At 44.6% G+C, this 25,006-nt stretch overlaps 1 protein-coding gene across 1 annotated transcript in view; it reads left to right on the forward strand.

Moving 5' to 3' along the window:
• The first annotated feature begins 1,111 nt into the window (after window positions 1-1,111).
• The window catches only part of CMTM4 (CKLF like MARVEL transmembrane domain containing 4), a 37,274-nt gene continuing 13,379 nt past the window's right edge, over window positions 1,112-25,006 (forward strand). Inside the window, exons 1-2 of the mRNA XM_017832283.1 lie at window positions 1,112-1,297; window positions 19,315-19,491. Of these exons, the coding sequence (XP_017687772.1) occupies window positions 1,112-1,297; window positions 19,315-19,491 (363 nt within the window). The remainder of the gene's footprint in view (window positions 1,298-19,314; window positions 19,492-25,006) is intronic.

Genomic DNA, 25,006 nt, shown 5'->3' on the forward strand with positions numbered 1-25,006 from the left:
CATTTCACTCACCTGGATCTGCCAGGTCATGTTGCAATTTCTCCTCATTTGTGGTGACACAGCAAGAGAGAAAGTGCCTCCAAAAAGTGATTTAGAGCCATTAAAGACTGTTTACTTGGAAAACGTCACTATTTAGAAACATTTAAAGGTAACACTGGTGGAAGAATGCTCTGGAGGTTTCCGCTGTTGGAAGTTCTGCGGGTGCGGGTCAGTGTAGGAGAGAGGCAGTGCCGGGCAGGGCAGGGACGGCAGCTCGGGGCTGTGCTGGGGGCAGGGACTGGAGCTCGGCACTGGGACCGGAGCTCAGCCCTGTGCTCAGGACGAGCTGCGGGTGCATTTCGGGTGTGCCAGCAGCGTTGGCTTTCGCAGCCTCGGCACCACCATCAGCGCCTGCAGAGCCCCGGCAGTGCCCGAGGGCCGGGCGGACACCGGGACCGTCCCCAGCCCCGGTCCTGTCGCTGTTCCCGGGTCAGGTGCGGTCCGGAGCGGTGCCGTCGCTGTTCCCGTTCCAGGTGCGGTCCCTGCCCGGTTCTCTGGTCAGGTGCGGTCCCCGCCCGGCCCCGATCCAGGTGCGGTCCCCGCCCGGCCCCGATCCAGGTGCGGTCCCTGCCCGGTTCTCTGGTCAGGTGCGGTCCCTGCCCGGCCCCGATCCAGGTGCGGTCCCCGCGGGGCGGTCGCAGCTCAGGCCCCGCCCGGCCCCGCGCCCTCCGGGCCGGCTCTGCCCGCCCTTTCCGCTCAGCGCAGGGGGAGGAGCGGCCGCGGCGGCGCCGCTCGGAGCGGGGTGTGCTGTGGGGTCGGGACCGGGCTCTGGAGCGGGACCGGCATTAGGAGCGGGACCGGGACCGGCGGAGCCGGGCGCGCCCCCGAGCGGCGGGGCGGGGGCGGCGGGCAGGGCTCCGGGACATCGCTCCGCTCCGGGGCACCCCCGGGCACCGCTCGGCTGCTCTCGCCGCCCCGGGACCCCGCCCCGCCCGGCTCGGGGCACGGCGGCAGCGCCCGGCCCGGCCCCGCTCGGCCCGGCCCGGCCCGGCTCGGGGCGGCCATGCAGCGCCCGCGGCCGTAGCTGAGCGCGGCGCTGGGCCGGGCCCGCGGCCCCGGCGGCCCCGGCACCATGAGGAACGGCGAGGACCTGGAGGGCTTCGACGGCGAGGCGTCCAGCGCCTCCATGATCTCGGCCGCCAGCAGCCCCTACCAGCCCACCACCGAGCCCGTCAGCCAGCGCCGCGGGCTGGGCGGCCTCCGCTGCGACCTGGACTACCTGCGGGGCACCCTGGGCAGGATGAAGGTGGCCGAGGTGGTGAGTACGGCCCTGGCGCCGGGCACCCTGGGCAGGGGGAAGGTGCCCGAGGTGGTGGGTACGGCCCGGGCAGCGGGAGGGCCCCGGGAAGGGGAGATGCGAGAACTCCCCTCAGGGACCCGCCCGGGCGGGTCGGGTCTGCCCGGGGTCTGCCCGGGGTCTGCCCGGGGTCTGCCCGGGGTCGGCCCGGGGTCGGTCCGGGGTCGGTCCGGGGTCGGTCCGGGGTCGGTCCGGGGTCTGCCCGGGGTCGGTCCGGGGTCGGTCCGGGGTCTGCCCGGGGTCTGCCCGGGGTCTGCCCGAGGTCGGTCCGGCCCTGCCGCGGGTCCGGGTGCGGGTCAGGCCCGGGGTGCGGGTCAGGCCCAGCCCCTCGGCCGGGCTGCAGGAACACCCCGCACACCGTGTGTGCCCCTGCTCACGGGCGTGCTACACGGGGGTTGTACAGGGCAGGGAACTGCAGAGGCAACTTCTCGGCAGTAAATACTGACCCTTCTCGCACTGTGGACGGGCGTCGCGGTGTCCGGAGGCACCTCCCGGCCCTGCCCGGGTGAGGGTCCCCGGGTGAGGGTCCCCGGGTCCCCGCGGCGGGCGCGGGTTGTCCCTGGATCCACTTGGAGCTCACACGGCACTCGCTTCCCTGCTGCCGTAACAGGCTGGAGTTCTCTTAAGTGCGCCGAGTAAAAGGAAAGAAACCCTTAAAAAAACCCCGAACATGAGACGTGCGTGTTCGTATTGTGAAATGAGCCGTGAGCCGTGTTCGTTCCTGTCCTTCGGGACACCTGAGCTGGTCAGTTCGAGGGAGCCCCTGCAGGTCTGGCAGCAGCAAAACGTCCAGTGACACCCAAGTGTTTCGGCAGTTTTCGTGGTGCTGATGCTGATGTTTGCCTTTATCTGATCCGCTTTCCGAGTCACTTTGATGTTAATATTTTTCAAATCAACAAAGATGTTGTTCGGGATATTTGAAAACTGGTCTTTCGTGAAAATGGCAGTAAGTTTGAAATAAATTTTTAAGTAACTTCTTGCAGTTTTAACTTAAAATGGATGAGTTCTTTGAGGACTGTGATGGCAGAAACATTTTAATATTTCATGCATGTAACTCCAGCATTTAAAACCACAGCTGGTTAGCACAAGGCAAAGCTTGCACATGCAGGTTTGGTGTAAAACACATTGAAAATATCCTTGCTTCAGCTGTGCCACAAGGTTATAGGGGACTGTGGTGATGAATGTGTGATCAGTTTTTATGAATGCCCAGTCGAATCCAGGATCTGAAAGTGTGATTTGTTTTCTTCTCATCTCCTCAGTGGAGAATAGAATCTATGGTCTGCAAGTGGTAGCAACGAGCGTGTTACCCCAGTAGTCAAACAACAGGGAACAGCAGTGTTTGCATTGTGTGTGTTCAGGACTGGAGCCAAAGGATCTGTCATCACTGTGCAACATCTACCTGTCTTTGAACTGTGAAAAACTGGCCATGTGGTAGAAATCCTGGGGTGGTGCTGCCTAATACACTGAAATAATCTGCCCTGGGGATTTTTGTTTCAGTTCCTACTGCAGATCCTTTTTGTAGTAACACTAATAACTGTGGCAAGTCATGTTGAAAACTTGTCATTAAAATGAGCAATTACTGATTGTAAGTGAATCCTGTATTGTTAAACTCTGACTTGCTTGGAACAAATTCCAAAGATGCACGGAGTAGACCTTATAAGTTTTTAAGTAATGTAAGGAAAGACAAAGGGGAAAGCACAGTGTGCTGGAGTTACAGAGGTTTTCTTCTCTTTGGACAAAGACTTTGCTGCTCCCAGGACGTTGTTAGGAAGATAATGAGTGCACAGCAGTGTCTTCAGGGGAACTGAGTCATGTTTTGTGCCCTGTTATTAAAGTGAGCTGAGCTATTGCACATGGTTCCTGTGGAGCAGACGAGTCCAGAGGGTCAGAAGTTAATGAGAAATTAAATTAGCTACTGTAGGGTGGAAGCCTGTGCACCAACTCAACACCTTTAGTTTCTGCACAGTTGTCCTCAAAAGCAGCCCCATCCAATTCCTGGTAATGACTGGTAGAGCAGCAAACCAATAGAAAACTGAGCAGTGCTGGAAAAGAAAGAAGAGGGAGCACGTTCCACAGTTGCTTATTTGCCAAGTATAATTATTTTAATTATAATGTTTAATAATACCTTTGCAAAAATACTGTGTAGGAACTAAAATGTATCAAAGTCCATTGTGTAGAACTCTATCTCTTAAGAACAAGGAGGAACTCCCTTTGTTGCACACAAAGAAAAAAAGACAAGTATTGGTTGGGATAAAAGGGCTCTAAATATATTCTAGTAAAAAGAATGTTACAGGAAAGATTACAGTGCATGTGCTTCATTTAGCATCAGGATTTGTCTTAAAATACATACATGATTGGCAGGCAAAAGTATCAGCTCGAGGCAAACATTGCAGTTTGTTCTAATCTTGGGTTGAAGGGCTTTCCACAAACTGGCCAGTGGTGCTGTGTGTGAAGGATAACTCTTGGGCATTGTGGCTTGGATGGCTCTTCTTCCAGAGGCCCATGTTTGACTGTCAAAAGTGGAAGGAACAGGGAATGGGGGAAAACCCACGTCATTGAAAATAGGAAAATAGGTGTAGGGTTCTTTTATTTTGTTGTAGATTTTTCTTCATTGGTTCAAATAAAGGAGCTGTTACAAGAGGGAAAGCAGTATGACATTTGAGGTGTATGGAGTAATTTAAGTGCTGCTGGAGGGGACAGTAGTTTAAACTCATTTATTAACATTTCAACAGAACATGCCCTAAAGTGTCCTTTAAAGGGGCACCAGCATAATGGGTTATGATAATGTTTCATGTGTAGTATTGTGCAGGTTATTTCTGAGCCTGGTTTGCCTTGCTTTCCATTGACTCCCAGGAAGGTTGAACAGCATTCTGGTTTTTGTTTAGATTGGGTCTGCAGACTGAGAAAACTATGATTTAGGGCTTCTTACTCCTCTTCATGGCCAAGCTGAACAGTTCATAGTCCTTGGATGTGCCTGCCAGTGGTCAGGAATAGCAATGTGAGGGACACTGAGGGAAAGGGCCATGTGGAACAGCTTAGTGTTGAACCCTTTCCCTCTTTTTGAAAATGTTATATTTAGGTGGGTGAGCTTTTTGAGAAGGAGCTCTCTTGCCTTATCTTGCTGTTGTGTTGAAATAGTTGTGTGTGTGTTTATTGGGATCTACTGGAACTGGGCATGCAGCCTCTTTTAAAGCAGCAGCTTGAAGGAAGATGGTGAGTGTTGGACCATCTCAGAAGAGGAGTGTTCAGGGCCCTGGGGTGGCTGAGACACCTGATGGGGGCCATTGGACAGGTGGGAAGTGAGCAACACAAAGGGAAATGAAGGATGGGGAAGACTTAAAGTAGCTTGGAGCTCTCCTGTTTGTTTTGTGCCTTTTTATTTTAATGAGAGTCTGAACTAGCAATGAAAATCAGGGAGAAGCCAGTCCACTTGTGTGCTGACCAAAGAGGTGTTTTTCCTTTGGGGAAACTGTCTCAGCTGACTTTCCAGCATTTAAATGGAGTAGTACCTTGCCCTGTGGAAGGTGTGAGAGAGCAGACAGCTGCCCTTGGGGAGCAGAGCAGGAATGCTCTTTAGAGTTTATTCTTATTACTCTCTGGCATGAATTTGTTTCTCATGCTTTTGATGGCTTTAATACTTCCCATGGAGACTATTACACAATAATCAAATGGATATCACTGGAACTTTGCTATGAATATTCTCAAATGATTTCTTTTATTTCAGTACTTTTCCCCCATTCCCTTGAACTTCCTAAGGACAGTCTCTCCCTTTCCTTAGTGGTCTTGCTGAAGAAAGGTGTTTGCTGTGTGAGAAATCAGGAGGGGCCCATTGCTGTCATACAAAAGAGAGGCTGGTTGGCAGGTACCTCCTCTTTGCTGGGAATAGTTTCACTTTAGATGAGATTGCCTGCTTTCTTTTTTCCCTCTCTTCATTTTAGTTTTCTCTTCAGCTTTTCTAGATGCATTATTGTTTTTTTTCTTGACTGTTGTAATTCTGCACCTTCAAGGGTCTTAATGTCATTAAAATTGGTTCTAGATGTATTTCCCACTGGAATTCCCATGGTGAGCCATGAGAGTATTCCCTGCTGCCAGTTTCTCTGGGAGCTGTAGCTGCAGGTGGGCTGTTCCTGAGGACACCAGGTGAGTTATGAGGAAACCAGGCAGGATCCTGTTGGGAGCCCCATTGGTTCTCACCAGGATCCTGCCAGGTTTGCACAGACACTTGATTTAAAGTAACATGTATCACCTTTAACAGCTGGGCCAGTTAATGTGGAAGGTTGTCCTGGCCAGTTCCTGCAGTGGTGGGGGTGAGGGGTGGTTCAACTGGAGCAGTGGCATCACAGAGCAACCTCCTGGTGGCAGGAGCAGAAGATGGAAAACCTGTAGCCTGTATGCGGTGGTTAGTGATGGCTGCTGGGGCTCAGACAGCCCCAGACACTGTTGTCTGCAAGTGTTTGCTCCAAATGCTGCAGAAATCCATCTGAGATTCCTTTTAAAGAAGATAATTCTGCAGCCTGGGAGGTCTGTGAGCTGCTGCTGAGTGCCCTGGGAAGGATCACTCTGTGCTTGCTCTCGTCCTGTTGTCTATAGCATATGATACTGCCTGTCAGGGGAGGCAGGAGTCTGAGCTGAGTGAAATCTGGTGGGAATAACAGTTCATATGTTCACAATTTTCAGAATAAAAAGTTCCATCTTCATTGGTGGAGACTTGGAAAAAGTTGTTTTGTGGCTTACTGTCATTATACATTTCCAGATTCAAAAGTTGGTTGCTGAGGCCAGGACTACAGTAAAACTCTTTGCTATCAGGTTCTGTTGCAATGGAGAAAACAAAATTCAAAAGCCAGCAATAGACCTCTACATGGGTTATAAGACTATTGAGAATTCTCATTGTTAATTATATTAGAAAATTAGAGTAATAACATCTATGTTCCAAGGAGTAAGCTAATTGCTAACTGGTAGAATCTGGTTGAAAGCTACTATGAGGTGTTCAGTAATCTCATATTTAATTATCTCTGCCTTCTGGTGCCTTCAGCTCAGCATCTCACTCTGATCACGTGTGGAGGGGAGGGTTAGATGGAGCCCCCAAGCTTGCTCCCATGTCTGATGTGTCACATTGTAGGGCATGTCTGACTTCCTTGCTCCATTCCGCTGGGTCTCCCAGCATTGTGATTCCTGACTGGGAATGGTGGCTGGAGCAGGGAGCTGGGTGCATTCTGTAAATCAGAGAAGTGCCAGCTGGCCACTGAATCGGTGTGAGTAAAGTGAGATTGCTTTTGCACTGGTTGCTGTGAGCTTTGGGTTTGTGTCAGTGGGGTGTTACCTGGGCTGCAGGGGTTTGGTCTGGGTGTGTGACAGAGGGCAGGAGGGGACAGTCTGTGCTCAGTCAGCCCAGGGCAGTCAGTGGGTCCTGGCTGTGAAGCTCTTGGTGCAGGCAGAGCACTGCAGGACGTCTGAGCTTCTAGGGCAGCTTTGGGCCCCAGGCAGCCCTGTACCTGCCCTTTTCATCCACAGGTGTCACCTTACAGTTAGCTTTTGTCCATTTATTCTGCACTTTGGAGGTACAGAAACCTTCCTGGTTTTTGGTGTGAACTTAGTTCTAGCAAATTTATAGATATTTGTTCTTGTGCTGACATTGCCACTTCCATGCCTGCTCCTTACTTCCTTGAGCCTTGGAAGCAGTGTTTGCCCTCAGCCTTCACGTTGCTGCACAAGGCAGGACAGAGTGATTCGGACTCTGCTGTGAGAGGCACTCTGCTCTTGGGACCATCGAGATGCCCTTCCTTGCCCCACCACCTGACTGAGGGGATGGTTTCTCAGCAGGAGGAGACCTTTCAGGTGTGTCTTACCCGTGTGGATGATATTGTCACTTCTCAAGCCTCCTCTTTCATCCTAGGATTGCATTGGTAATTTATAGTCATTCTGTGATTAACTGTGTCATCCTTCTTTTATTCTTTTATAGATTCCAAACAATAAATGTGTGTTTATGTGAGAAATCCTTGTGATTTTTGTGTGTCATATACTGAGCTTTGATTCTCAGTGGTATTTGTAGGTGCCTGTTAAGATGATGCTGAGTGTGACAGCAGATACAGGTGAGCTTTGGCATTTGGCCTTAGAAAAAGGCTGTTATAATATAGGATTAAAAGGATCACATTGGTAATGCACAAATATGCTTAGAAATCCTCTAGAGGTAACCCATGTCCCTTCAGTGTCTCTGAAACTCATGATTTCCCTTCAGAAAGGTTTCTCTTTAAGTGTTGTGGGTCTGCTTTGCTGTGTGGTGGTATTTTTATCCTGCCATTTGCCAAGGAAGAATGAAGAGATTATTCTGTTTGGCTTTGCTTTTTATTGTTTCTGTGTACAACTAAAGAAATGACTGTGGTTGTCTTCCCACAGAAAGGTGATTAGGTTTTGGTTTCTTTCATGATGTCTCTTAACTACCATCTGGCCATGGGCTGGTGTTCTACTGTCAGTAAACTCCAAATTCCTGGTAGAAATTTTTCTCTAAGATGGTGAAATGTTTCAAATTCTGCTTTCAGAAGAAAGTTCTATGATTTCTGTACAAAGTATGCTGTATTTTTTTCCTCCCATTATGAACCAATGTAATGGTAATAGATGCACTACACTAATCTAGTTCTAATGGTGTTAATATTTGGAAAACTTCCTTCATCGCTTGTAATCTTTCTGGTGATGTCCTCTGTTGTTGAGGCTCCCTAGTGGTTTAATTATCGTCTTGAGATAAGTAGACAAGGACTAGAAATCTAAGAGGTTGTGTTTTGCTTGTAATGTTACCAGTATAGGAGGAATCTGTGACTTCTGATGAGAGTTTTGTCAAATCAACTTGCACCCTTTTCAACAGCCATCCATCATCCTGTGCTCAGAATTGCATTTCAGAAACATCTGCCTAGACCTCAGCAGATATTGTTGTACTGAAATTTTGTATACAAAGAGAATGAGGTGCACAATGAAGAGGCATTTTAACAGTGGGTCAGCTGCTGTTCCTCTCTGCCACTTATTAGAGCTGCATTAAAAAAGTGCTTTCTCCTTTAAAACAACAGTCACCTAATTCTCAGATGATCTGTGCAGTCAGTTGCTTCCAAACCATGGAAATAATGTTTAGGTTTCTCTGGAACTTGGACCGTCAGCTCCAGGATGGGGTTAGAAGAGAAGCAAGGGGTGGATAACACCAACTTGTAGAATAGGTGCAAGAACATACAATCATGAGTAGAGAAAAGATGGGTCAGAAATATTACTGACTATGGGCAAAGAGGTGTTAGAGCTGGTGTAGCCCAAACTGTCCCCAAGGTGGGTTCAGGAAAGCAGAGGAACTTCTGCTGTTCTAATCTCACTCAGTGCAAATTAAACTGGAAGCTGTACCTCAGAGTGTCAGATTTCTGACTGTTCTGTTTAATGAATTGTAATTGAGGCTCTGGTGCTTAATGTCTTAGCTTGGGGAAGAAGTGTTTTTACCTAGACAAGTGTTTCAGTTAAACTTTTTTTAATGTGTAACTTGATATTCAGGTGTTGACGCTTGACACATCTTTAAGTTTTCTGTAGCTGGTGTGTACATTGACAGTGTTCAGGTTGAAGGTGAGCTGAACTGGATTGTGGTTGTTTCTTTAATTACAGGACAGTTTGAAAGCCCAGTATCCCCATGGCCAGTGTAGAAACACGTCCTGTGCTGTGTCTGGAGCTGCATATGGTGATGCTTCTGCTGGAACTTCCACTGAAGCCAAACGTTGTTATTTTCAGACTGTAAATGTGCCAGTGATACAGCACTGCTCAGAACAGGTCTGGCAGGTTTTTTCCAAATTACTTTATGAATTGACTACAACCATTTCCATATTAGGAAGTTTCTCTACTTTTGTACATTTTTAAATTGAAATGCTCATGCAGGAAAGCAACGAGCGTGGTTGGGAATGTTATGAAATGCTTAAGCTCTACAAGTCTTTCATAAGCTCGAGTAATTTCTGTCTTAGGAAATTATTTTCATGCTAGAAGCTGAAATTGCCACTTGAATATTGTGAAGAAATTCAGTTATTTGGTTACATGCTCTCCTAAAAGAAATTAATTGTTGCATTTAGAAACTTTTTATCTAATGTAGATTAAACCTTTTATTAAGCACTGCAATACTTAAATTTTATATGCCATTATCGCTTAGTAACATTTTAAAGTTATTTTGGGAGAAGTGCAGTTCCAGGAGTCCTTGGGGTGCTGAGTTCCTGGTGGCTGTGCAGGGGGAGCAGTGATGAGGAGGTGAGGGCAGAGGCTTTTGTGGTGTTAACAACCTTTTACAGCCCCGTGTGCAGCCTGCCCGGTTTGTTTGCAGTCTGCAGAGCTGTTGTGGAGTTATAAAATCCGAGTAGGTGGGTTGGCAGTTATGCAATGAGGGTTTGGGAGCTCTTTCTCCCTTGGTTGGGTTCCTGCTGTATCTCCCTTCTCAGAGTGTGTAAACAGGGCTGGAGGTTTCACTATTCCCCGGGACAGCTGGCAGGGCTGTTTCATGTGCTGGCCTACATCTCTTTTTTTAATGTTCTGTTTTACCAGCATGTCTAGACTCTTTTTGCCTTTTAAGGCATGGCATCTAAGGGGGCCTTCGGATTGCAATCTTGGGAACGTTGGGATTGCAAGGACATTTTGCACCATTTCCTTCCAACAAAAACCTGAAAAACTTCCATGGATTCCTCAGGACTACTTTAGGTTCTTGATTGTTTTCTCATTAAAATTCCTTTCTTGTTTTAGTATTTGTGGGATGTTTGATGTTTACTCATAATTGAGATTAAATGGGGTTTTAAAGGGTATGCACTGATTCTGATAGTGTTAAAATAGAACTTTTGCTTTTTAAAGGAGCCAAATAGGCTTGTTAACTCAGAGGCTGTGCAGATCAAGTACTTGACAAATTGTGTGAGTACACATTTACTTCTTAAAACTAATACATTATTTAATTTGTCTGACTACTTGTTACCAGATTTTCAGTCCTGTATTTTAATATTGTTTTGATTAGCCAGGTTTCCAGCACAGACTGGGCTGTGAACGTGAATGGGAACACAAAGCCAGATCAGAAGTGTTGATTTTTCTCTGTTTTTAAGAGCCGAGTAGAGAATTCTCATGAATGAAGCAATAGCTTTTTTTTATTATTATTTTATTTCAAAATCATCCCCACCCAATCTCAGTGACTTTGTGTGTTCCAGCAGAGAGCACGTGTGTGTCACACAGAACATGTGTCTGCAGCCTCAGGACAAAACAGGGTCACTGTATCTCCCCACTTTGGTTAAATAGCAAAGATATGGTGAGTTATGAGTTCTAACAACTTGATTTAATAGAAGATGCCAGGAAATGGACTGGAGGGGACACTTCACCCTTGCTGGAAGGTTGGGGATGGCAAGTTGGCTGTTGTACAGGGAGGCACCTCTCCTGGACACGAGCATCCCACAGAGTTGTTATCAACCAACTCCGAAGTGCTGATGCAGACCTGGTGACTTCAGTGACATGATTAAATCAGTCTGTAAGAGTAACAAGGCTTGCCAAGGATTTTTAGGGAAGCTGTTTTTTCCCCTGCCTTCATTACCAACTTGAACTCAGTAGTTAAGCAACATTTATTCCCCATTTTGCTGCCTATAGTCAGTGTTTACTCCATGTTACTGTTGTAGTAAAGCACGAGTAGGAATAGCAGCAAATGGGACTAATGGCAAAATGTTTTATTCTCCTTTCTGCCCCCACTACTTGCAGCAGTGGCTGAGGAAGATGCAGATGACTAAATATATACAAAATTATATTCAGTGCAGCACCAAAGGCATGATGGGTTTTTTGCCCTATTTTCCCCTATCTTGTCTAAGAACATGAGCTGCAAATGCTGATCAAATGGTGCTAAAATTGGACTTGAAGAAACTGAGCTGGGTAGTCTTACTGTTTAAGAATTTCCCCTGTTGTGTGACGTGCAGGGTTTAATGATGGTTTTCACCAGCACACCAGGGCACTGTTTGTATGGTGTGACCCCTGGGAGCTGCAGCTGCCTCTGAGGAACCTGCCATGGCTTGCACTGTTGGACAGATGAGCTCGTGGTGTTTGGGAATTAGAGGTGGCTGTAACACACTGTGCCTGCAGATGTCTGTCACAATGACTGAGACAATGGATGGGAGGATTAAGCCTCAAAAATCAGGATGTGGTGAAAAGGGGGGGAAGAACCATCTGCTTCCTATAGTTGTCTGCTGAGCAGTCGCTGTGCCATTGGCACAATTCAGTGTACTGTAGATACAGAGTAAACCTTTCCATTCATGAGCTCTTCATTTCACTGGGTTGCTCAGGAATGAAGTGATTCATGCAGCACATGAATGGGAAAGTTAGAAATGTGGAACTGGGTATGTTGGGATTCTGTTCATTATTGTCTTGAAGGACCTGCTGCTTATGAAAATACTTTGATTTATGCTGCACATGAATTGTAGTTTCTGGGGACTGGAGGCACAGGTTCCTGTGGAGAGGAATTGGTGGGAGAAACCAGTTTTGTTTTGCATGTTTTGCTTGCCTTTGTTTAAAGGATGGCTCTGTATGGTCTTCAGATGAACCTTCCTGTAGGGTGGGGTTGCTAAAAACTAACTGCTGGTGGTCTTTTGTTTATGGAACAGGTGGCATGTTACATTCTTTTTTTGTCTACTCTGGAAGGTATGTTTGAATGACCCTCAGGATTCTGTGAGGAAATGTCATGTGCCTAAAACAAATACCTCCTTGCAATGTGCCTTAGATTCTGTTCTGTAGCTCTTTTGGTCATCTGCTTGTTGGATAAAACCTGAAATACATGTCAATCAGAGTGAGATTTTTGTTTGGATTTTGTTTGTTTGATTGGGCTTTTTTTGTTAGGAAGAACTATGTTTTTTCTGTTAAAACTTACCATGTGTTTAATGATATTTGAAGTGCAATTGGTTTTACATTTATCTAGCAGATAAGAATGTTTGTTGTATAAGTGTGTCCAAGCAATAAGTGAAACTGCACTAGTGCATAGTTGGCAGGAAATAAGTCACCACCTTGTGTCTGTAGCTTTTTTTTTTGCTCTAGATCCTGTGATTAAGCTCACTTTTAGAATTGATGCATTTCTGTTTTAACCAATTGAGAATCTCTTCTGTTCAGTTCAGCCCAGGTAATTATTTTGGTTTTTAGAATAAGCGTGGGTTTTGGTGTCCGTAGTGCTTCAAAACAACTCTCATGCCATTGTGGGAGCTTTGAGTGTTGATTACCCTCATTCCCAAATAGGACCCTTTCTCCCAGTACGCCCTCAAACTGTTTCTGGGCTCAGCAGTATGTTCTGTGTTTAGAATTGGTCTTTTGCCTAAATTGACAGGCAGTAGCTGCATCTTTCAAGGCTTGTAGAAGACTGCTGGAGGTGGCTAAAGATCAGCTAATTTAGTAAGGATTCCACAATATTTAATGTGCCATGTTGCATGTCTTGCCATGTTACAGCCAAATGTGCACTAAGAAATAATGCACACTTTGCAGCTACATATAAGACACCAGAGGTGCAACGAAGAACTGAAATCCAAATTTTTTGCTGTTCCTTCTGCCATCACCACCAAAACTGGATGAGAGTTGGACTGGGAGGCCTGGTTGAATTTCTGTGGGTTTGTTCAGTGTTGTATTTGTGCCATTAGAGCGCAGTTTAGTTTATCCAGGGTGCTGAATCATGGATGGTGCTTAAGCTTCCCTCTCTGGTAAGCCTTGTTTTCCTAAACTTACTATCTTGTAAGGAAAGTTCAATGCTCCTTTGTGATTTAAGGCTCCTTGCAGTCCTATTACCAGAGTTAATAGCACATTTCATTTAGTCCTGAGGATGCAGACTGGGAGCAGGCGGGAAATCAGTCATTCTCCTGCTTGGGGTAAAGGATGGTTTCCTGCAGGAGGAGCAGGACTGTGCTTAAGCCATATGATCCCAAATACTCATATCTGTGCCAGCTGTTTTAGATGTGGGAAATGCGTGTGCTTTGCAAGGAATGAGACCCACTTGGTTTCATGCAGAAAGTTGGGACTGCTGGGCCAAGTAAATGAGAACAATAAATCTCGATTTTAATTCAAGAAAGTCCAATGTCTTCAGATACTTTAAGTGGTGTAAAAGCAATGTATTCCTTCCCTATTTTCTGCATGTGTATTCTGCTGTACCATTAATTTAAACAGTCTGGATGTAAAAATGTCTTGGTAGTGTGACATTCTTCCTAAAATTCTGTGGGTGTTTTTCAGGCAGAAAAAATGCTGACCATTTTGTGGTTTTTTGGAAATCATGCATAATTATGTCATTTAACCACACAATAAGGCTTTCTGTGGTAATGTTTTAGATAAACAGGAAAACTCATTTTTTACTTTGTTTTCATTGCAGAACTGTCTTTTTTTTTTGAGTGCAAAGTTCTTTGATTATTTTCTTCAAAAATATAACACAGCATATTCTGACAGGAAAAATACACCGTTAGCAACCTCCTAAAAGCTCTTTTTTCAGGGTTGGTGCCTGTCACAACACATTTTCTCCATTTTGGGGAGATATGGTGTTTTATGTCTGATGTGCCTGTGTTGCCAAGAAAGTGATGTAAATATGAGCCATTTACAGAGCCCTGGGGCAGATGATTTCTTCATTAAGGGCCCTTCTCCAGGGGAATTTGCAGGAAAGCTTAGATGGATACAGTCATGGTAGGAGTCTAATGTGGCTGACTTTAAGGACATTGGATCCCAGTGTAGAGGCTCTCTTTTAGGAATTCCATGGCCCCAAATTGTGGTCTCTTCCTCCCTTCCAGTGAGGGGCTGTTTCTCTCCTAGTGAGCTGCACTGGGGGCTCAGTGCTGTTTGATACAAGTGCCAGAGCCTTGCACTGTGCCTGAGTTACCTTGGCAGTGCCAGACATCCCAAACATAACACCGAGTGACAATTTGCCAGTTTATTCAAGGCTAAAACCACAGAAAGTCATTATTGGGAAATACATCTCATCCTTATTCCTCCACTTGGAGGTTTTTCCTTCTGCCTTTGGTTCTGTGGTGGTGGGAGGTGGTGGATGAAGGGCAGGATGTGTTTGCTCTGTCCCAGAGCTGGAGCTGCACTCACACACTGGGCACACCCAGCTCAGCTTATCCTGAGCTTACCCTGTTCTTTGGGGTCCTGCTTTGGTGACCACACTCCTGCATCTCTTTGTTCAGGACAAAGGTGACACTGCAGGGAGCCCGGGATGCCTCTGCATGGAGCTGAGCATCCAGTGCAGTGAGCAGATGTTTCCATCACAACAAAGTTGTGTTCTGATGCAATATCCACTGGAGTTACTTCAAGAAGAGTGGAAGTAGAAGAGAAACCAAAAGCAAATGTTAAAGAGAGAAATACAGTAATAAAAGAGTGCTATACAAATCTCAGGGTATTGGAAGAATTGGGGTGAAATAGAAAGCTCTCCAAAGTATTTGGTGTGGAGAAAAACCGATGAAAAGGTTTGTTTCATCCATCAGAGAAAACTAGCTTGGTTGCCTGGGCCCGAGAAAGCTGTAGCTGTGTTATTTGTGGGAGAGAGCAGTAATTCATGTAAGAGGAGACCTCCACCACATTCAACTTCTCGTTTTTCCTTGGTAAACCAACCTTGAAACTTCTGCTTGTGGAAAAACTTGTCAAATCTCGTCACTCTGAACTATGAAAAGACGTGTGATGTGAAAGTGGGGGGTTTGTCTCCTGTGTTGGACAAATGCCAGCGTTCTGTTGGCTGAGGCCTGTGCTCTGATACGATGCTGTTTCTTTGGTTTTCTGATTTTTTTAGCTAGTGTTGGAACTGCAGTGGTGGGAGGCAGACACAGGATCCTGGATCTTGGTTTCTTGAGTGTTCCAAAGCAAGGGCAGAGCTTTAGCAGTGGAGGGGTCTCTCTGGTGTAGCTCTGTGCCTGTCACCCGGGGCAGTGCCACTCTGGATGGAGCGTGGGGGCTTCCCAGGGGCTGGAGGGTCCTGGTCCTCCCTTGCTCTTCCCAGGGCAGTGTGTGTAGCCAGCGTGGCACCAGTTTTATCTTGGATGTGTGGTGTTGCAGAGGGAAGAGCGTAGGAAGCTCTGGAGAAGTGACTTTTTAGTTCTTTGAGCCTTGGTGAGATGTGAGCTGTGTGTAGATGAGTCTGTTTGGTGGGCACTGATGGGTGGTCAGACAGGGAGTGGAGATAAACATAGGGGAGAAAGAAGGTGTTTTCATTATAGTTACAAAGATCTGTGTGAGAACAGGAGAAAATGAGCACTGAATCTGTACTGAAATCCCTCAGAAAACAGAATGGGGGAGCTGAGCCCTAGCCTGAATTTTGGTGTGTCTGCAGTGGGCAACCTCAGTCTGCTGTGGCCGTGTCATAAGGGGTATCTGGGTGGCAGAACTGTGTTAATTCACTGCCTCATCTGTGTACCCTGTCTCATAATTGACTTGTTCCATAAATTTAAAAATACCGAGAAAATAAATGTTAACACATTGTTTTTTTCTTTTTTTTTCTTTTTTTTTTTTTCAATGAACTTGCTCACTGGCTGGGCTGTGACCTTTGACAAGCTGCTTTGGCTCAAGTGGCAGCATTTACACAACACTTCAGTGTTGTAGCTCTCTGAGTAAGCTGTGGGGTTGTAGAATCAACTCCATGTATTTCACTTTCATTTCATGTGTTCAGGGTGATTTACTTCTTTATTAAAAACAAAGTTAGATTCATCTCTGAGGGAATGGTCAGTGAAAGTGGAACTGGTATATTTTAATAGCAGATTCATATTACTTGTAGTTAATTGGAAGGCTGCTGCTGGCAAGTTCATAAATGTGTAGGAGAACAAGATTATCCTGATGTTTCAAAGAGAAAGGATTTTGTATTGAAGACTGGGATTTTTATTGTGATTAGGAAAAGGGAAGTTTCTGTGAGAAGGTGGCTTTTTTCTGATGTAGTGGTTAACTTGAATTTCATTTTTTTTCATAGCTTTTTTGTCAGACAAATAATGGGCAGGTAACAGAAAGCACCGTAGCACTGGCAGGGTGGATAATCTTTGAGAGGGGTGAGATGTATTTTTATTGCAAGAAAAACAGTAACACATTTAGTTGGACTCTTACTTGAAGTACAGAAGTGCTAGAAGCAAACTGTGTGTGTGGGAGTGTTGTCCCCTCCCTGTCCCCCGGCCAGGAGGTGTTCAGGTGCCAGTGCCCTCGGTGATAATGTTCTGTGCAGGGTCAGTCACTGCATATTCCAGAACAACCTCTGTTTGGAGCCAGGATCTCCAGCAGACACTGGAGAGTTGAGGTTTTCTTCCAGCCTCTGCTGAGCAGAGCAACAGACCCCAGACCTCTGTCCCCTGGTGCTGCTGGATGTGGTTAAACTGATGGCACATCTTTACTTCCATCAGAAGTGGTTTAATTAAGTCAAACCTAAGTGTACACAACCAGCAAGGGTGTGTCACAGGTAAATGTGTTTATAGTTTCTTAAGGGATAAAATGAACTCTAAAGGTAGAATTGCTCTGGAGTTTATTAATTCAGAGCCTGGGAATATGTAAATATCACATGATTATTAGAGTTCATTGCTCCAAGTGCCTCTTCAGCACATAATTAGTTTCTAATGCTGGATGCAAGAAACCCTTTGATCTTTTTTGAGCTTTGATAGCCACGATGGGTGTGTTGGCCTTGAAGAAGCAGTGCTGTCTGGGGTGGAGAAGAGTCAGGGTGGGACTTTGATCAGCAGAACACCAGAGACTCCACGTGCCGAGTTCCAGCTGCCCAGCACAGCCACTGGGGTGCCAGAGATTTTGGCCAACACAGCCTCGTGTTGGCAGCACAATTCAGAGCTGTTCATGTTTTGAGATAATGAACCTACTATTGTTGGGTCTTGTCCTACAGTATTTCTAGTGAATATTGCAGAAACATTTCTGCTAAAAGAATAAAAAGTTTACAAGTGTCATAATAGATCCAAAATAGTGGCAAGAAAAATAGAGACTTTATTATATTGGAACATCTGAAAGTTAAAGTTTTGCTGGCTAATATTTAGCATTAATACATGACATTGATCCTGCTTGGAACTGCTAAGATTGATTTTTAGAGCTTTACCTTTTGAAAATTGTATTCAGTGTCATCTTCAGTCATGAGGCTTGTGTTCACAGACATGCTAATTACATGCTAATATTATTACATGCTAATTACATGCTAATATTATTACATGCTAATACTTTAAAATCAGGCTGTGTTCTGAACAGGAGGTTTTTTTGTATGTGTGTCATTGCTGAAATCATACTTTGACTTTGATTCTGCTTTTCTGAATATTCCATTTCACTGCATGATCTTTTTTTCTGGAGCTATTCAGTGTCAAAGATTAAAATCTGAAGTGTTTACTCACTGGGTATACATTCAGAATTTGTTTGATGGGAATTGCCCTGCTCTGTTAGCTGACAGAAATTAGTATGGCATGTGCTCTCCTCATGAGCATGTGCCCAGTGAGCTAGGAGAGACTTTCCAACCAAGTGTGAGGTTTCTTATTAAAATTGTTTTGCTTTGTTTTAATCCATTTTTCAACTTAAATTTGCTACTGTATGTGGCAAATGAAGCAGGAGGGATATTATGCTTTAATTAGAATTACTGTTGGTGTTGGTGACAAAAATTGTAACTTCTTTCAAAATCCATCTTCATTTTGTTAGTTTTGTTGTAGGAATCAAAGACAAACTAATGGATGAAGCATACATTGAAATTGGCCAAGAAGGATTTAGCAGAAATTGATTTTTATTATGGTTTTTATCATCTTTTAAACTTTTATTTGTACAAAACATTTAAATTGCGGAATATTTAGCTCTGAGGAAACCATCTCCTTTTGTTTCACATCCTCAAATTGAAGTGACTTCTCCAGCCTCATTAGAATATTGTGGCAGAGCAAGAAGAGAATTCTTTCTGAAAAATGTAAGTGGGTGGGTGGGAGTGGTTGTCCTGAAACCCAGAGCAAAACAGTCTTAAGGACTTCTTTGCTTGCCCTGGAAAATGAAAAAAAACCCCAAACCCAAACAATAAACCCTAACCATCCATGGCACTGTTTTTGCTTTCCCAGTTGTATTTCAGGACTCTGACCCAGACTGTGTGAGTTGTGTGCTCTGTGGTGCTCTCAGGGGGATCTAATGGTGTCTCTGGGGTGGCTCTCAGTGGTAGCTCATATTGAGGTTTTATTTTTATATAGTTTAGTTTTGTCCACTGGGCAGACTTTTTTAAAGTATAGTGAGTTTGCATTTTATCCTAAATGGTGAATTAAACTCTTGTCTTGTCAAAGTCTGCATGTGTCAACTCTGCCAAGATATCTCCTGAATTTAGTGTCACCAACCATTATCTCAGTTACATGTTTGTGTTTGCAGCCCCAGGAGGTTTTCCTTCCTCTGTGAGCTGCTTGTTTTATTGTTGTATAAGGGAATGATAAAACATGTTTTTATATGAAATACAGCATACTGATGATGATAAACTTGAAAAAGGCAGGCATTTTTGGAGACTGGCGGAGATCCTGAATCTGTTCTATTTGGAATTGATTTAGATCTCAGCTGGTTGTGAATTATAAGTAATGTCTTCATGGAAATGTCTTTCACAATCACATGACATTGATATTATGTAATTGTGCTTGAGGTTGGCCCAGTAGACAAATGCATTCCATCTTCCAGTTCTGGAACAGCATATCACGAGTGGAAAATGGAATAAAATGTTTGAGGTGCTGTTTGCACGTTGAGCCAGTGGCCTGAAGGAGTTTCCTGCTTTTTGGGGTGTCTTGGCCATTTTGATGTTTTGCCTCCTTGTTAATTTTGCTAAAATGCCCTTTGTTGAACGGGACAAACCCACAGAGTCGTGCACTGATTTGCTTTTGTTTCTGCTCCTTAGACAGTGCCCTGTTGTAAACTAAAATCACGCATTCCTGAGTGCAAACTGATCGTGTTCCCAATGGAAATTTCAGGAATACTTGTGGCTACTTTCAAAACGCGGAAATCTATTTATTTTTTTTTCCACTTGTTTTTCTTCCCAGGTTTTGGCGCTGACGGCGTTCATCTGCATCGAGACCATCATGGAATGCTCCCCCTGCGAGGGCCTGTACTTCTTTGAGTTTGTGAGCTGCAGTGCCCTCGTGGTCACCGGGGCTCTCCTGCTTTTGTTCAGCCTAAACCTTCACACGAGGATACCACAGATCAACTGGAATCTCACTGTAAGTTCCTCCACTTCACTCTGTTAAAAATAGCTGCAAGTCTGGCTTGTTTGGTCTTTGAACTTTACTTTTTGCTGTTGCTTAAGGTTGTGTGAGTGTCCTTTGTGCTGAGTAAAGTATGCATTGTACTTAGATTTATTTTGAATCCAACAGCAGCATGAGCTTTGAAATGTAGCAAGATTAAACTACACTAAATAGAACTAAAATTGACTTCTGGTAGATTCTCTTTGGAAGGAAAAACTTCCTGCAACTGCCAGCAATTACCCTTTGTGGATGAAGTGGACAAAAATGCAGCCTGTGGTTATTTAACTTTGACAGATGCTGTATTTACAGTAGCCTGTTGTTCTCTTAACCTAGGGTTTTTTTATATTAGGACAAATGTGCTACATATATTTTCTTACACAGATTAATACAATCATCGGGCAGGAGTGTATAAAATGATGTGCTTTCTGTGAAAATCAGGTGTTTTGAATTGCTTACACACATGACTATTAAACATTGACTGCCAATGCTCTAATGTGTTCTCAGATCTGAGGAGGCTGAGGAGAACTGCTGGCAGTGCACATTCCTGTTGTACAAGTCTCTATTTTCATGCTGTATTAGGAGTTAAACTTTCAGATTGGGTTGCATAAACACAGGTCACAAAATCAACATGTTAAGTCACTCTAGCAAAAGATCTGTCAGCTTCAAGGACAATATATCAACTTCTCTGGACAGTATAGATACAGTTGTGCCAATGTTTTATTTTCTAACAGTAATTATATAAATACTGTTAGCATCTCAGACGTTTTTAGGCTTCTGTGTGATTTTTTTTTTTGGTTAATTTTTTTAATGTAATTTATTAATGTTGCAGTTTGCTTCATTTCTAAGCCTGAATGACTTGTCTAAAATGAGAGTGGAATGTGAAATTAAATGATCCTTTGTGCTCTAGGGCTGCATAATCTATTGATGAACTCCTAAGAGTCTTGGTGTATAGATCAGATGGACTGAGAGCTGTAGCTGGGGCTGTAGGTGGGGCAGATCCAGGTGGCTTGCAAAGCAAAACCAGTGGAACCCCTGGAATGTTCCTGGGTTGTCTTGCCCTTGTTCTTTTGGTTTTCATTCTGCCTCTGTTGGCACCACAGACCTTTGCAGCCAAGCTGAAGAGCAGCAGGGAGGAGGTGCTCTGTGTTTCTGTTGCCAGCCTGGGTGTGCATGAGCATCACAGCAGCTACTGCAGACCATCTTTTATGGCAAAAGTTCTGGACATGCTGGTAGGATTTTCAGGAGCAGAACAAGTGTGTGTGAGTGCAGCAGTGTCCATAAACCCATATTGTTCTTGCTGGTGTGATGGGAGTGGATCCACAGGGAATACATACCTGGCTTATGTGCAAAGTGAGTTTGACCAAGACCTTTTCAGTGCCCTCAGGGGTGGTGTGTGTGGTGTCCCTGCAGGAGCTGGAGCTGTGTCTCTGGATGTGCCCCCAGGGGTGGGGTGTCTGGTGTCCATGCAGGAGCTGGAGCTGTGTCTCTGGATGTGCCCCCAGGGGTGGGGTGTGTGGTGTCCATGCAGGAGCTGGAGCTGTGTCTCTGGATGTTCAGTGACTTCTCACACCCTCGGTTCTGTAGCTGTACCTGTGGCTCTGTTGTGGATCCCTGTGGCACAGTTACTGCCCAGCACATCTGGCAATGTGTGGGACATCCTTGAGTGCAGCAGCCTAAATGCAGCTCTGGGCCTCTCTCCTCAGAGGATGCAGCAGATCCCTTTGTGTCACTGCTAGGTCCTTCCAGCCTCTCTGACTTCTGATGGTACTTGAGAGGCAAGAATTGTCACTTTGAGGTGGTGTTACCTGTTTCTGCATAGCACTCTGTTAGGAGATTTTTAGGGAAAGGAGGGCTTAAAAATCCAACCAGTTGGAGTTTTTCTTTTTCTTTTTTTCCCCCTTTGTTTTAAAAGAGTATTTTGGTTTTTGGGCAGTGGTCATGCTCTGCCTAAGCAGCACAGTCAGAGTTCAACCCAAAGAGCACATGGAACACACTGCAAAGGCCTTTGCTTTAGTTCATATTCCCAGATCCACGGATGTGGAAGGGAATTGTCACAGTCTTGCAGGTCTCAATCTTTTATGAACTAGTGAAGGTGAAATGCTTCTTTCATCATGATACCAAAGCTGTCCACCAGCAGTGAGAAGGGAGCTGGAAGCTTGTGTCTTCCAGTAACTGATGAGAGCATCCTTCTTCCTGTATTTCTTATTGATTTAACAATCACTTGTGTGACAGGACTGTTACTCTGCCAGAGTGAAGGAATATCTTCATTAATCAGAAGGATTAAGGACCATTCTGTGATTCTGCAGCAGCTCTGCTGTTGAACACACGGAATGTGAGCTCAAAGGCTGCTGTGGGAGATCACTTCGGCCAAGTTAGTAGGAAATTTAAGAATGTAGGGTTGTGACTGATTTTTTGTTTGTTTGTTTTTACTTATTTTGGCATTTTATTCTTTACAATTTAGACCTATATTCATACATTTGCTTCTGGCAATATATATTCCTTTCCTGTGTTTGATGGTTACTTTTATAAATTTGCAACCTCTGTCTGTGGCACAGTTACTGCAGGAGTTGCTTTCTGAACAAGACTTTGAATGCTTTAGGAGGAAGTCACTCCTGCTTGTGTATAAATTCATCAACATACATGCTTTTAAAAATATATTTGACTTTGTAATGGAAAGTCTCAAATGTTGCTTTTAGAAGCTGTGTGAGAAGAGGCTGTTACAGTGCCTGAAGGAATTTAATAGTCTTGAATTTAGGAACACTTATTTCTTTTGCAACAGCACTTACTCCTAGGAACCATTTGAAACTATTTGCTTTCAAATGGTCCTACATATTAGAAAGTATGTGGCCATCAACTGCCATTGTCCAACACAGGATTGTTTCCTTTAAAAGCTGAGTAAAATTAGAATTCTTTCTGATGCCTTGTGGATATTGCCTGATGCCCACTGTTGGAATGAAAACATGGATCTGTATATGATCCTCTAATAGACAGGCTATTTTTTTTTAAACACATATTTTTAGCCATTTGGGGAAGAGAGATTGTTTTGATCCTAATTAGAGACTTGCCAGCGATTTTCCTGTTTTCCTGAGGCAAACATGCAAGAAACCTGGAGATGCTGGGGCCAGAAAAGAACCTTGCTTGGGTATGTTGGAAAGAGGCTGGTTTGTTCAGGAAGATGAAAGAACAGTCACTTGTCTGTGTTGTGCAGCACTGTCAATGTTATGCAAAAATGCAAAAGCTGGGGAACCTGTCAGTGGAAATTTCCATTTCCTTGATGCTCAAAGGGAGCCTATTCTGCAGGGAGACAGGGGTCAGGGGAATGGAGAGCACAGCACAGCAGAGGCTCCTGCTTAACCAGTTACTCAGCTAGTAACTAAAAACTGAACGTTTGATGTAATTTTGGCTTTGGCTAAATGATCTGTTCTCTCTAAAATTCACTCTTTGAATCTCATCTGATCTGCAGGGAGAGCTTAAGAAGTGGCAGCCAAGCTGTGTGCCGAGCTGGCCCTGCAGGATCAGCCAGTGCAATGAACTATTTGAGTGTAAGGGGAAAAAAAAACATCTTCCCAGAGATTTCTTACCATTGATTTTTTAATTTTGTTTTTTCATTTTTCTTTTTTTCTGAAGCACTCACTGGAACTCTGGTGGTGTATTTGGTGTGAATGTAGAGAGCATTTCAGCCTAGAGCAGCCTCAAAAGTGAGGCCTAAAGTGGGCACAGCACAAAATCGGAGTTCCACTGGGCTCGTTGGGCTGGACTCAGTGCCAGGGAGGACGCACAGGGACCCAGGTGTGTGTATGGGAACACACAGATCAGTCCTGGTGTTTTGTGCTGCCTCAGAACCCATTTCATCATCTCTGCAGGGTTGTTTTTTGCTGTTGTTGCAGCAGTGAAACCTTGTGTGCAAGCACTGACACTTGAAGGAGTTGGCAGAGAATTCCCCGTGGTGCCAGAATGACAAAGTGTCTCCTGCCAGCCTTGGCTCTGGAAGGTGGAATCACAAAGCTGTAGTTCATGGGCCTTCACAGGACAATCAGGATTTAGATTTTTATTTTTAGTTTATTTTTTTCCCCTTCTGTTTTGAAAAAAACAACTTGCTTTGGCTTGCTTAGCTGTTGAATGAAAAATTAAGTAAGTCACTCTTGACCTCTCTGTTTACTGCTGTCAAAATAGCAATACTTATTGAGGACAAAAATGCATATTTTATAAATTTTAAAAAATTGCCAAAATTAATTTCCTCTGGATTATTGCTCGGGATTACTGTGCTTTAACACAGGCTCCCACAGCTGGGTAAGCCTAAATAAATAAGGAAAAAAGGAGATGGGAATTCATGCTCATACTGTTAATTTGGTTCTTTCTACCTAGGACTTATTTTTGTTCGAGGAACCATGTTTAAATTTTTAATTGAAGTGCAAAATACTCAAAAAGTGTTTAATAATGTGATTTCAGAGCAAAATTGTGAGAGTTTCACCAGAAGTGATTGGTTTAGAGGACTGATTGGTGTGTTTGTGACCTTCAACCTGATAACTTCATATAGAAGCAAGGGGGAAGTTCCCCAACCTTGCAAGTGAGGCAGTGGTTGGAGGAAAAATGAGGGGCATTGTACAAAAAAAAAATATTAAAAATTCATAACCACACTCCCCCTTCCTTCCCCTGCCAACTGAAAAACAAACCACCAAACCCAAAGAGAACTAAAAGGAAATGTTACTTTGGGCTCTCCTGTGGAAGATAACCTGGACACCTTTTGTGGCACAATCAGGCTGCTGAAATGTGCAGGCTTCTTTTCCAGATTACATTGATTTAGCTGCTTTAAACTCCACCTAAATGTACACTTTTGGATTTCAGAAGGCAAATGACAAAAGCAGCCACCAGTTTAAATGACATACTTTTGTGTACAAGTTGTAATATGGCACTTTCTGCCTTTTAAATAGTGCCCAGTTGCTTATTTCACCACGAAATACAGAATACAAAGGCAGAGCATGCATTGTTATTGAATGTTTCTGAAAAGTTTGTGTGTGTGAAGCCATGGGGAGCTGTGGATAAAGGCATGTGGGTATTACTGGAGCCTCTGAGCATCAGAGCCCCTTCCTGGTGAAGCACCAACCTGGAAGGCTGAGCAGAAGCTTTCAAAGCTGAGGTGCCTTGGGTTTCATAAGTTACCTAATGAGGCTCTTCAGGTCTGTTAAGTTCTTAGCACCAATTCCTCTTTTCCATCCTCATTGATCAGGAACCAAAGCTGTCCAGATCCCTAAAAATGAAAGAATGTAGGATGGCCACAGACTCACAGAATGGAGTTTTCCCCCTTTACAGCAGAACAAAAGCATCCTGTTTTTTAGCATAAAACACTTACCTTGGCATCAGCCCATCTTCATCCACAAGTGATGACATCTCCTCTCCTTGTGCTCCTTCTGAGGGGGACAGACACCAGATATAGGGCCGAGGATCCCTCCTTTGGCCTGACAGGACCTTGGTGAGTGGACAGAATGACTCA

The sequence above is a fragment of the Lepidothrix coronata genome, unplaced genomic scaffold, assembly GCF_001604755.1.
Source record: "Lepidothrix coronata isolate B3197 unplaced genomic scaffold, Lepidothrix_coronata-1.0 Scaffold200, whole genome shotgun sequence".
Taxonomy (NCBI): domain Eukaryota; kingdom Metazoa; phylum Chordata; class Aves; order Passeriformes; family Pipridae; genus Lepidothrix; species Lepidothrix coronata.